This window comes from Ambystoma mexicanum, chromosome 1q, assembly GCF_040938575.1.
Source record: "Ambystoma mexicanum isolate Mex_15411 chromosome 1q, UKY_AmexF1_1, whole genome shotgun sequence".
Taxonomy (NCBI): domain Eukaryota; kingdom Metazoa; phylum Chordata; class Amphibia; order Caudata; family Ambystomatidae; genus Ambystoma; species Ambystoma mexicanum.
The window spans coordinates 265301022-265313673 of NC_090922.1; the positions used below are offsets into that span (position 1 = coordinate 265301022).

The following is a 12652-nucleotide window of genomic DNA, read 5'->3' on the forward strand; positions in this document are numbered from 1 at the left end:
TTTTGATTAGGTATCTGTGTTTAAGTTTAGCACATATTGCTTCAGAACCTTGCTTGGCCATTCTTTTTATGGTCTCACTTACCATACTGTCCACACTACTATTGTTTGGAGGCTGCGCTGCTGACACACACTTTGGAAAAGTATCCCCTGCCCTCAACCCACACTACCAGTATAGAGGCAAGCGAGATATCCATTCACTATCTGTTTTACATTTATGACTGAAAAAACACTGAGCTAAGTTGTGGGACAAGTTCAGCAATATTGCTGAGACTATGCTCCCCATGTACTTCCTGTGGCCAGTATCAGATGTCATCACACGGTTGCAGTATATGTTTCCATAGTGAAGTTAGAGCTAGAGACATGCCTTTAACAGACCAGTGATTACAGCCTACTCTGCAGTAGCTGTTTTTTTTTCCTGATGCACTTCTTTTTATGGTATATGCTGTTATTTTCATAGGGCCATAAACGATGACCGGCAATAGCTAGAACTTTGCATCCAGTTGCAATGAGCAGAACTTTAGGATTTAGATTTTCAGGTTAAAATTATGCAATGGCTTTAGATAACCTGACAATGTGGAATATGCCAAATTAATCAAATCATGTTCGTCCCATACATTTGTTTCTAATAGTGCTCTGAATAGCATCGCAGGTTTACAACAGAGGTTATCAGAGAAGTGTCTTCACAATCTCCATCCTTGGTTGAATGGTGCTTTTATTGCCCACCCTGACCTGTTCTGGCCTACCTGCATCTTGCACTACTAGCCATGTGGCCCAGTCTCTGAGTGGCAGCCTCTGGTGCATCCTGTCTCCAGAATTTCTACTCATTTTCAGACACCACTGTTTACACAGAGATAATTCAGGTCAAGATGCTGTACGGGCTGTAGCGGCCGGGCTGCACAACTTGCCTCAGCTGTCCGTGCACCTCCAAGCTGATTCGGATGTGCTCTAGCGGATCTGATCTGCGGGCTGCTATCCGCAGCATTTCGTCCCGGATAGTGCATGCCGTGCATGGGCCTGCACACACACTCCAGTGCAGCCTGTGCGTGTGCCTATGCTGTGGTGGCACTCTGCTGCCATCTGCTGCCATCTTTTAGAATAGACTGGTAGGCTGGACAAATGATGCCATCTGCAGGGACATGTGAACCCTGCCTGGGAACTGCTGGATTGGGTTCGCTTGCTAGGTTCAGATGCCAACGGGGGACCCAAATATGTAGACATAGTAAACCTATGCACACATGGTTTGCATGGGTTTCATCTGTGGCCATCAGAATGAGGCTGAAAGGATGGAAAATGTATCAGAAGGGGAAGGCTGTTTTATGAGACGAACATCTGCCCAGCTGGGCTAGCTTCCTCACTTAAAGACTAAATATACAAACCCATATGCAGCTGCAAACGTGCCTGGTGCCACGCTGCCCCTTGAGTAGTACGACCCTAGTGTTTGTACCAGCGCTGACTGTGATTAATAGCTTGCAGCATTAGTTTTATGGATAGGAATGTATGATGCTTCAATGCTTTTGTTTTTTTGTCGTTATTTGAGTGTCTCTTTTTTCAACCTCCAGGATGGTGATGAAGAACTATACTCGTCATGCCGACAGCTCCAGAAACGCCAAGCAGAGTTGAGCAGTGAGATGTTCCTGTATGACACGCATCAGAACATAAAGAGTTCCAACCGTGACGCTGTCATCAAAGAGCTCAGCCTGAACGAGAACCAGCAAAACGTTTACCAGGAGTCTTGCAACAGAAGGTAACTCGTTTTAGTGAAACAAATTCTGGCCACCATTTTGTGGGCTCCCTTTCGCAGATAGCAAACACTCTGTGCATCGGGCTTACTATTTACTTATTTATTTATTTAATAAAATGTGCTTTAGTTCAAAGAACTATTCCACATCTCCATTAAGATATATTGCACATTTCAGTGACATCCTTAAAAGGTATCCTTCAAATACAAAAAACATCTAAAACAACATGACTCATAAGAAAAAAACCAGTGAAATGTACAGAAACCCCTCCACGCTCACACCAGAAAAAATGCAACCCACTAGGGAAAAAAGGCCCAGCACACCTCTTGCAAGTAGAACAAAGTTTTATTTCCACAAACTTAGAGATGCGCCAGAAAAATACTCTGCTGCCACGTAACGTTCTGGCAAAATTAGTTTGAGCAACACTGTGAAGGCACACCGTGTCATGAGTGACAGAAATTACATAATGTACAAATCCAACTGGCTGGTTGGTTACACCCTATAAATAGGCTATCTGTTCCATAAGGAATGCCAGGCCATTGGTCTCAGTCCGTCTGTCCATCTTCTTCCACATGGGTTCCTCCTTGCACGTCAACTTGCATGAAGCTACACCTAATTGGCGATTACGTGGAGAAAAAAACCAATGCATGCTCTGTCTCTAACCTAATGTGCACCTGGTACTACAGACAACAGCTAAGAGGATACTTCAAGATCATTGCATCTAACAGACTACAGCTCAATTCCAGGCATGGAGGCGCCCATCCAAAGCTCCTCACCCTCGTTTTGGCTATGTTGTTTTATCCCTCTCGGCACCTCGCAGCACAAATCACATGACCTATGTGAAGGCAACTGGTCCCTGCTTTCTGATCTTTTTCTGATCGATTAGGGGGTTAACAGTTTTATGGTCAGTGGTCTGGGGCTAACTGGTACCTTGTAATGCTGGGGGTCTTGAGATTGGCACATCTGGGTGCTGTTACTTAGAGCTGGGACAGGGAAGGTCAGAGGTTCGTACCCTCCTTGACGGATCACTTTTTGAAGTGAGCTCTCAACCCCCTTGTGGCCTTTAAGGGTGCATGACAGGTCTACGAATCTCTGCAGCTCTGGCCTTTCTCACTGGTGCCCATGCTACAATCTATACCCTATTCCTGCATGCATACACTTATTTCATTTGTGTGTGGCTCGGGCTGCGACTCTGGCTGCAGTATGAAGCTAGGCCTCAATTTCAATATGGCTGCTAATATGTAAGATGATGTCTAAGTCCCAATGTATTTTTATTCCAAAGCATACACCACCCTCCCCGCACTATAGCCCCAGGAATACGGAGTGTAGTGAGGACAGCGAGCAGGTCCCCTTCCATCTCTGCTGCTTTACCTTTCTTGAGATCTGGGATGTATGATGTTTTGTTGCACCTACCGTTGGTTCCCACAAAGACGCTTTCTTCATTGTAAAAACACAGTTCATTTTCTTCCTGCTTTTGTACTTTCACAGGTTTTTCCTTTGCCTCGATCCAGGTGGGTTTTGGTACTTGCTCATTGCAGTACCCGCTGCATACCGTGTTCACTTTTTCGATCACTTCTCCAAATCCTACAAGTCCACCTGCTATACAGCTCATTGTAGTTTCTTGCCATCTGCTTGCCACAAACCTCACACCTTCCAGTTTTAGGGTCTTTGCAAGCACTGTTTACTTTTTGGCTTTTGGGCACATTGCTGTTGATCAGGGTCCATTACTTCGTGTTGCACGCTTTGTGCCTGGAAAGTGCTTTGCCACCTCCACAAAGTCAGATGGAGTAAACATTGAGCCTCCACAATCAGAATTTCCTGTGGCAGTAATACCTTGGGGGAACAAACATGACAGCATCCATTTACGTTTGTTTTCCCCACCAAGATCATGTCTGCATATCAGCTATTACTTAACTCTGGGTGTGCACATCTTCTATTAGATTTAACCCAAGTCCTTGGTACTGGTCATACTTGGCCCTTCTACCTTGTCTTTTAAAATGTTTCGGGCCACTAGAATGTGAAACACTAGAAAAGAAAGTATAAGTTGCTATTATGTCAGAAAACACATCAGGAAATAACGATAGCATGAGTACGTTTGTGAAATTCCCCATAGGTTGCTGGGTGACACGTGGATCATTAGCAGATGCATTAGGTTGTATATTGTGGACCGCGGCCACAGTATTATTCATTTCAGCCTCATTTGCAACATTTTCATTTGTTAAAGAAACTAAAGAGCCATTTGTAGAAGATCCATTAGTAATAGTTACGCCTCTTATCCTCCCTTTTTACATGACTGCCCTATATAAAACGACGCCCTAAATATATACCTAATACAAACATAGAAATAGCAAATATACCAGCTACCCAATGCATTACACATATGTATGTTGGGGAAAACACAGTTATAAGAGAATCTTTCTGAAAACAAGAAAATGCTTTTATAGATGGAGTTGTTGGACCCATGTACATCTATTGCGAGGTAAATAGATGAGACAGGGACAATAGAGAGGGAAACTCTCTGAGTGCAAACAATGCATAGCAGAGTTTTTATCACCGAGGTAGGTTTGTTGGCGTACTTAAAAAAAATAAAGTTCAGTACACATCAGAAAGACAACAGACGTCACTCTGCAATTACATGTGTTCTCTAGAATTTTTACCAGGAGAAGCGTTTTTGCGGGCAGGCACTTAACATGTACTGTTTAGTACTTTATTAAGATTGGGTGGGGAGTGTGGCCTGGGGTGCCTTGCTAACATCAGATAAATACACACGGTAGCGTAATTCACTAACTTTTACTGGAAGAGGAGTAGCATAGACAACCTCAACGGGTCCTTTATATCTAGGCTCGCTACATCAGCGGATAAAGTTATTTACAAAGACATGGTTGCCAGTGAAAATCTGGAGAGGAGGCGACATGGGTGGAGTATCAGATGCATTGCTGGTCGTCTCTTCTGTCCTTGGCGGCGTGATCTGTTTAGAGATACATTTTATGGCATTGGTTAGGGCACACAAGTAGCTATGAAATTCGTCCCCTAAAACAAACGCAGCCCTGTGAGCATCAGGTTCTCTCTTGATTGGAGATAGGGACGTGTGCATGCATCGTCCCATTACCACCTTGTGGGGTGATAAGTGATGATACTTACAGGGTTGCGTTTGCATGCTAAATAGAGTGAGAGGTAAGCAGTGACCCAATTTTTCTTTAAGGTGGTGCAAAGCCAAGACAACTTTCTTTTTAGCAAACCATTTATCCTCTTCACAACGCTGTTGGCCTGGGGGTGCACATTTGATGCCTAATGCCCAATAATACGGTGATCTCTTGAAGAGCTCATTGAAACAGTGTGCACTGTTTTCGGGCCATAAAACTTCACACATGCCCCCATCGAGGGAAAACCCCTCTGACCAAAAACATTTTGCATCAAGGTGTGCACAAGGACCAGCCTCCACCCACCGTGAGAAAGGACACACAACAACTATCAAGTAGCGTGACCCATTGCACATTTCACCCATATCTGCATAATCAATATGGAACTCGCGGAATGGCTCAGTACGGTGGGCCACTGTACCTCTGATTGTCTGTAAGGTGAGACCAGTGTTGTTAGTCTGACAAGTAGTACAGTTGATAACCATCTTAGTTATTGCCTCCTGCAGATTGGGGACAAACCGTCCTGCTGAATTCTGCAGCAATATGCTGTTTTGATACATTGGATGGATGATGAAGCTGGTCGAATGCAACCAGCTGCAATTCGTATGGCATTGCTGCTTTGCTGGATGTTTCCTTTCACCATAGTAAATCTTAAGGAGATTGTTTACATCCCCTCTTCCCTCACAGATCCTTCTCTTCCTGTGGGGCCCGTCTCTGCAACTCAATCAGTTGTGAAATTGGTAAGGAGTTGTAGTAGTCCGGCAGCTGCTCTCTACTCTGTGCCACTACTGGGTACTCAGACACATTTGACACGGGGAGATACGCTGCTTGCTTGGCTGCCGCATCCGCGGCAGCATTACCGAGTGAGACGTCATATGTGTTATTGGTATGGGCGGTGTATTTCACCACCCCTGTCAAGGAGGGTTGAGAGAGCGCGTCAATCAGTTTATCTAACAATGCCGCATGTTGTACCAGGAACCCGTCAGCGATCCTAAATCCCCCCTTCTTTCAACGTGCCAGTCCTGCGTGCACCGTGCTCATGACGTATGCTGAATCAGAATAGATGGTGACGCAGCACTTTTAAGATGCTAGAAGCGCCTCAATGAGCACTATACGTTCTGCTACTTGTGCCGAATAGTGCATGGGTAATCTCTTTTGCACCAATACCTCATAGACCCTTTCCACTAGGTGAACCACTGCCACCCCAGTATGCCTCAAACCCGTGCCCTGGTCGATAGTTGCTGAGCCGTCAGCGAAAAGAACCTCGCCCATTCGAGTGGGCTGTCCCTTGCCTTCGGGATGTCATCCACATCCTCCTCAAAGGTTACACAATCATGCATTGCAAAGACTTCACTGTTCTGCCAAAAAGGTGGCATGGATTTCCAGTTTTGCTATGTAAATATTCAGGCTGGACAGGACTATCTCATACGCAGATGCCCGCTGTGTAGTCAATGTTGATTTGGATCGCTCCAGAACGGTGAACACTGTGTGCTCCACATACAGCATTACAGAGCAACCCATAACAATTGTGGAGCTTTACTCAATAGCAAATGCAGCTGCAGCATGTGCTTGATCGCATGGGATCTGGCCCTGCATCACATAATCTAGCAGTCAGCTGTAATAGACCAATGGCTTATGGCCCATCATGCTCTTACATGATGGGCCACAAGCCATTGCTCCCCACAGCTTCTACAGGGCAGAATGGGGGTGGGGAGCATGGATGCACCGGCACCATTGATAACGGTGCAGGTGCAATTATGAGTTATGCTCCCGGGTGCCGCACGGCCCGCCAGGTCAGGTCAGACCTGGCGGTCTGTCAGGCACCCGCGAGCAGAACTAGTAATTCGGCGGTACGGTGTGAATGGTGGCAATGCCTTACTGGCACCGTTCACACCGTACCGCCAACATTATAAAGAGGCCCAATGTCATTTAGGGGGCAGAGGTCTTGGATCGTTCTCCAACTCCCCCTTTTTCCTTTTTCATCAGAAAAAATATTAGAGTGGCATGGGGAGGTGGAGGGTACCATTATGCTGATTCAGGAGAGCCACAATGGTGTCTCATATGCCTTCCTCCACCATCTTTATACAACAAATACTGTTTTGCTCAGGGTAACACTGCACCTGGCTTGAGTGTTAAATCGGACCGGGGTCACCCCCTGCAGAAGCCCAACATCGTGGGCATTGGTTGTCCATAATCTTTCTGGGACCTGCTCTATGTCTGCTACAGTGAAGGGGGCGGGTCCACAAGGGTCATCAAATAACATTGCACTTTGAAATATTACACCATGATCTCACAGGAGATACAAATTGCCAACCAAATCTCCCCATCATCAACCGGATCTTCAAACAATTCTGCATCTGTCACTTCCTTGAGGGGCACCGTGTCACAACCCTCGCCCAAAACCCCCTCTGGCAAACCCATTGGCCAGGTGGAGTCAGGACTCGGGCCTCTAGAACCTGGCATCCTTCTCCAAAACTGTCTTGGGGCCACGCCTGGTGCCTACAGCACCAGGCTCATACACCATGAAAAACATGTGCTTGGGAACTACTTTATGTGTTATTAGCCAACATGGAGGCTTCCACATAGCTTAGTTCCAAAGAACCAAGCTATGCGGTCTAGTGTTTTGGGTGTAGCAGCCTAGGGACTACTTTACCTGGACTATTTTGTTGGGGCTATTTAAACCACACCCGAGCAAGACAACACGCTTCGCGTTACTTTGCAGCTTGCAACGTGAAACTCACTGTGTCCAGCTATTCCCTCGAACCTCGGAGAAGCAGAACCTGCAAGGAGACAAAAGGAACATCATTAGCAGCAGCAGCTTACCTGCAGTCTTCATCTTTAGCCACTCGTTCTCGCAGCTACTGAGAACAGCTTCCTCGAATCTGCACGCCTCCCGGACAGAACGACCTGAAAGAGGAAGATAGAGGCAACATTAAAGAAAGCAGTAGAGACATTTGCAAGTTACGAACTGCTCAAAAGGCTTAACTGGCTGGTCGCCTCTCGGCTGGCACCACTCCGGACATTCCACTCGTGCTGAAGAACACCGTGACCTATAAGGAAGGAAAACACAGGTTAGCAAAGGCAAGACTTTGCAGCGCTGCGCATAGCGCTTACTTACCGCATCATAGCGCTCTTAATAGACCATCATTTACCAGCGGGGCTCAACCAAGCTAGTTCGCCGTGCTGAAGCTCTGCACACCTAAGGGAGAAAAAAGAGACATTTTTAAACAAAGAAAGGCATGCAGGATAGCAACAAAACTAAAGAACAGCAATAAGACCTACCTGAACAATATCAAACGGGCCTGCGTCAGTGAAGTAACTTGACCGCACACGCCCATGAAACACAACGCGCCCCTGCAAAGAAGGCAGGACGGAGAGCACGCCTAACTCTACCACAAGGCAGAACCTTCCCCGCAGACCACATCTGGGCAAAGCTGAGAAGCATACCAGCGAGTAACCAGACTGGGTGGCGTCCCTGTGGATACCAGGTGAGCGTAACACACAGTTGGTTCAATGTACAGTACACCACCCGCACCCATTAGAATCTGTGCCCACCACAATAATCCTTTTTGCTGACACAACCAGGCCCTGCAAATCTAGAGAAAATATTGTTCCAGCCACAAGCTATGGGGTCACCACTGGTCGAAAGATTAAATCTGATGGCACACGCCAACATGCCAAATCTGGGGCACAGCGCCAAGCAATACTGTTATTCCATGCACAAACATGTCCGGTTCCACAGGGATACCGCAAATCACCACCTCTCCTTCCCGGGCCTGTATTATGACACATACCACCCCACTTTCCGTGAAGATGATCATGTTCAGTTGGCTCAACAAATCCCGTCCCAGCAAATTTATCGGGAAGGCCTCTGAATACAGTAAGGGCCCCCCACCACTTTTCCTATTTTGATAGCTACCTCTTCTGTGTAGGGAACCGTTGCGACAGCCCCAGAGAATCCCCGCGTGCCAAAAGTTTCACCTGATAATGGAACATTTCCCTCACTGATGCATGATTTAGTGGCACCTGTGTCAACCATAAAGATGAATTTCTTATTACCTATCTCAGCGCCTACAAAGGGATCCTGTTCTGGGTGGGAAGTCGTGGACAGGACGGGGCACGCTTTCTGTGGGCTGTCCTAATCCGTGTATGTGTTGGTACCTGGGAACATAAAAGGGTTTCCCCCCATGACGCTGACCGCCCTGATAAGGTGCTACCATTCCATTTGGCATTGCTTTGGACTTGGGCAATTATCCTCTATGCATAGTGTTCTTCTGGGGCACTTGTAGTTGTGTATTAGGCTTCTGTGCGCATGTGTGAGGGGTTTGGCGGCAACTGGGTGTAAACCTGTTGTATTTCATAAAGTATGGAGGTGACCCTTGAGGGTGAGAAGAAAATGGCTGTGGTGGTGTGGGAGTGGGCTGGTTATATGGGGAGTACCCCAGTCCTTGCCTGCTCCTACACTGTCTTGCAAGGTGTCCCCACTTCCTGCAACTCCAACAAGGAGATGGTCGCACAGCACCCCTGGGTCCCATCACACCAAACCCCCCCTCTACTCCCTCTACCCTCTTGAAACCCTCCTATTCCCCACTGCTCACTTCTGTTTTGCCATTCAGGATACTGATGCTGAGGCCCGGCACCACACTGCCCCTGTCTTCTGCCTGTCCAAAATGCTGCTATCCTCACATCTACACATGCGGCAGCCTGCTCTGCCGAGTCAGTCTCTGTACTTGTCGTAACCGCCACTCCAAGTGCTATTTTCCCACATTTTCTCTGTATTAGTTTCGCATCTTCAGTCTGCAACCTCTTTTACTACGGTGTAGAATGATGGTCTAAATTTTGGCCCACCCCTTCGCTTCTACCCCCACTATCTTGTTGAGTGCTTTCTGAACTTCCTAAGGCAATCCCCTTTTAATAACGAAATAGAAAAGGGGAACTGATCAGTCCCACTGATCACCCGTCTCTGCTCTCCACATCTCCTGAACTTTTAAAATGTACTGTGTGGGATCATCATCATCCCCCATTGTGTAGTGCATTATGGACTGCACGTTCGGTGTGTCCGCCGCATACTGGACTATGACCGCCACAGTACATCCCACACTTCTGCTCCGATATTGTTGAAAAGGGGCCCCATCGTGTCCATCGTCATCTAACTTCACACCTGGATATCCAGCCTTAACCCACACGCCACCCACCATTTCTCCCATAATTGCTTTTCATGTCTCCCACCGCCAAATGATATTCCTGCTGGCTGCTTTTCAATGGCATATAGCCACCTCCCGGCCCTAGCTGTAAGGGGTGGGACCATTTTGATCCTGGGCCACTTGTGCAGTAATGGCAGTTGCGTGCCTATGCCTCGCTTCGCTTTCCTTCCATCACTTCCCTTTTTCCTTGCCACTGCTACCCACCCATATCTCTCCCCTTCTTTTATTGCCTATAACCGGGCCAACTCCACTTGTGTCACCTCTAATGCCTCTTCTAACTCCTCCTGTGATTTGTTCTCCCGTCGTGCAGTGCTGTTTGGCGTTGGTCAATATGGGGGTTGGCCCATGGCAGGCGGGGGCACATATGTTGGGTTGGTATATCATGTGGCTGGGCGGGCGGTTAGTGGATAAATATGCCCCTCTCTTGGCGCGGGCTGCAGTGCTTCCTCTGGCACTGTCGCATTCAATACATTCGAGGTGGGATATCATTGCACCAGTGTCTACACCCTATAGTATCCTCTATATTGGAAAATATCAATAAATAATAATAATTAATAACTCCATTTTGTTGAGTTTAACAAATAATTAAGCACCCAAACAGAGTATTTATGCTCAGCGAGTGAGTTTATTTTGTAACAGCTGCAGCTATTTAGTCAGTTCGGTGTAAAGACACCCTCTGAGCTGAACTCTCATTAAGTCTGTCCATTCACAAAACATTTATATACAAGTTGGAACACAGATTACATTTCAACAGCTATTCACTTTGCTATAATTAAACTACAGCCAGGGTCTCACATTCCCCTCTACAGCAGTTTCTAGCTATTTTAACATTATCCTGTACGTGCTCACCAAAAATGCAGAGAAACCCCACTACTCTCACACCAGAATAAATGCAAGCCACTAGGGAAAAAACGCCCAGCACACCTCTTGCAAGGAGAACACAATTTAATTTCCACAAAAATAGAAATGCACCAGGAAAGTACTGTGCTGCCACGGAACCTTCTGGCAAAATCATTACGAGCAACACTTTATGAAGGCACACTGTGAAATCAGTGACGTAAATTACATAATGTACAAATCCAACTAGCTGGTTAATTAGACCCTATGCATAGGCTACCTGCTCCATAAGGGATGCCAGGCCATTGGTCCAGCGCGTCTGTCAGTCTTCTTCCACGTGGTTCCTCCTTGCGCATCATCTTGCATGAAGCTACACCTAATTGGCAATTGCGTGAACAAAAAAACAATGCATGCTCTATCTCTGACCTAATGTGCACCTGGTACTGCAGACAAGAGCTAAGAGGATACTTATATGGGACAATAATTCTGTTTTTTGTCCTCAGCAAAAAATTGCTAGGTGTGCAATCAACCGAGGCATGTTTGCTTTCATGCTTAGAGCTGGTATGTTCTTTTGTAATAATGAGAACATTGATTCTAGTAATGCTGTTTATTTTAAAGCAGATGGCACTTCTTTATCTTTTATGGGAAATGCCATGCTGTTTTGGAATATAAGGGTTGCTTTAGAGAAGCTTATGTGAATATTTTAGGAGTAAAGTAAGAAAAAAAAATCCAAAAAAATACAAAATAACAGGTGTCTTTCAAGCATCTGCAAAAAAACCCCAAAAAAACCGACTCTTTTCAGGGCCCACCTCAAAGGGGAAATGGGGTACATTATTTAAATTGAAATTCAACATGGCGGTTGTCCGCGGACAGCGCGTATTACATACAGGGATTTTGGGGTGGAGAGGCATGCAAATGAGAATGAGTAGCGCAAAGGATTGGTCAATAAAGTTTACTGGATGTGTTGAGTAAGGAGAGAGTTTGTCAGAAAGTCTTTTTCCTGAGAGAAGAACAGATAGCTATGGCTGTGTGTTTCAGAAAAAATATTAGCTGGATTTTGGGAGACTCATGGATACATTGGTTGGAGGTGCATGCAGAACACTGGAGTAGCTGCACATCTTGGATTCCCTCAGGTCAAAGTGCACTGGCATGGAGTTCGTGGAATGAAGTGGCTGGATTTGGTACCTCTCTGTGCTACTTTGGAGACACAGCGTCATCCAGACATAATTATAATTCATTGTGGAGGGAACAGTTTAGGACATGTGTCTGGAATTTCTTTGCAATTTGCAATGAAAGAGGACTTGGGAAGGTCATGGGCATGTTTCCAAATTCCCAAGTAATTTTTTCTCATATTGCGCAGAGACAAATGTGGCTGCGTTCTTCTTCATTTGGTCCACAAATGGAGAAAGCAAGGCGCAATGTCAATAAGGCTGTTTGTGCCTTTTTAAGAGATGTTGGCATGTCCTCTTTTCAGAATGAAAATATTATGTTTAGTAGCACATACATTTTTCGCAGAGATGGAGTACATCTTATGCTGGCAATCAAATTTTTCTGCGAAATATACAAAATGCATTGCAACCTTTTTTGTAATTACATGAATACATTTTGAAGTATGTGTTAATCATTTGAAGTTTTTGAAATACAAAAAACACCACCAAAAAGCTCTTTTCAGAGCCACCACTTCCTCCCATCGAAAAGTGCAATGGTTGTAATAGGGCAGCACTCCCAAAAA

General features: G+C 45.9%; 1 protein-coding gene across 2 annotated transcripts in view; it reads left to right on the forward strand.

Annotated features, from left to right (window-relative positions):
• PLCG2 (phospholipase C gamma 2) overlaps positions 1-12652 on the forward strand; it is a 953330-nt gene that overhangs the window by 920003 nt on the left and 20675 nt on the right. For both annotated transcript variants that reach the window (XM_069638435.1, XM_069638443.1), the window contains exon 32: positions 1560-1744. In XM_069638435.1, the coding sequence (XP_069494536.1) occupies positions 1560-1744 (185 nt within the window). The remainder of the gene's footprint in view (positions 1-1559; positions 1745-12652) is intronic.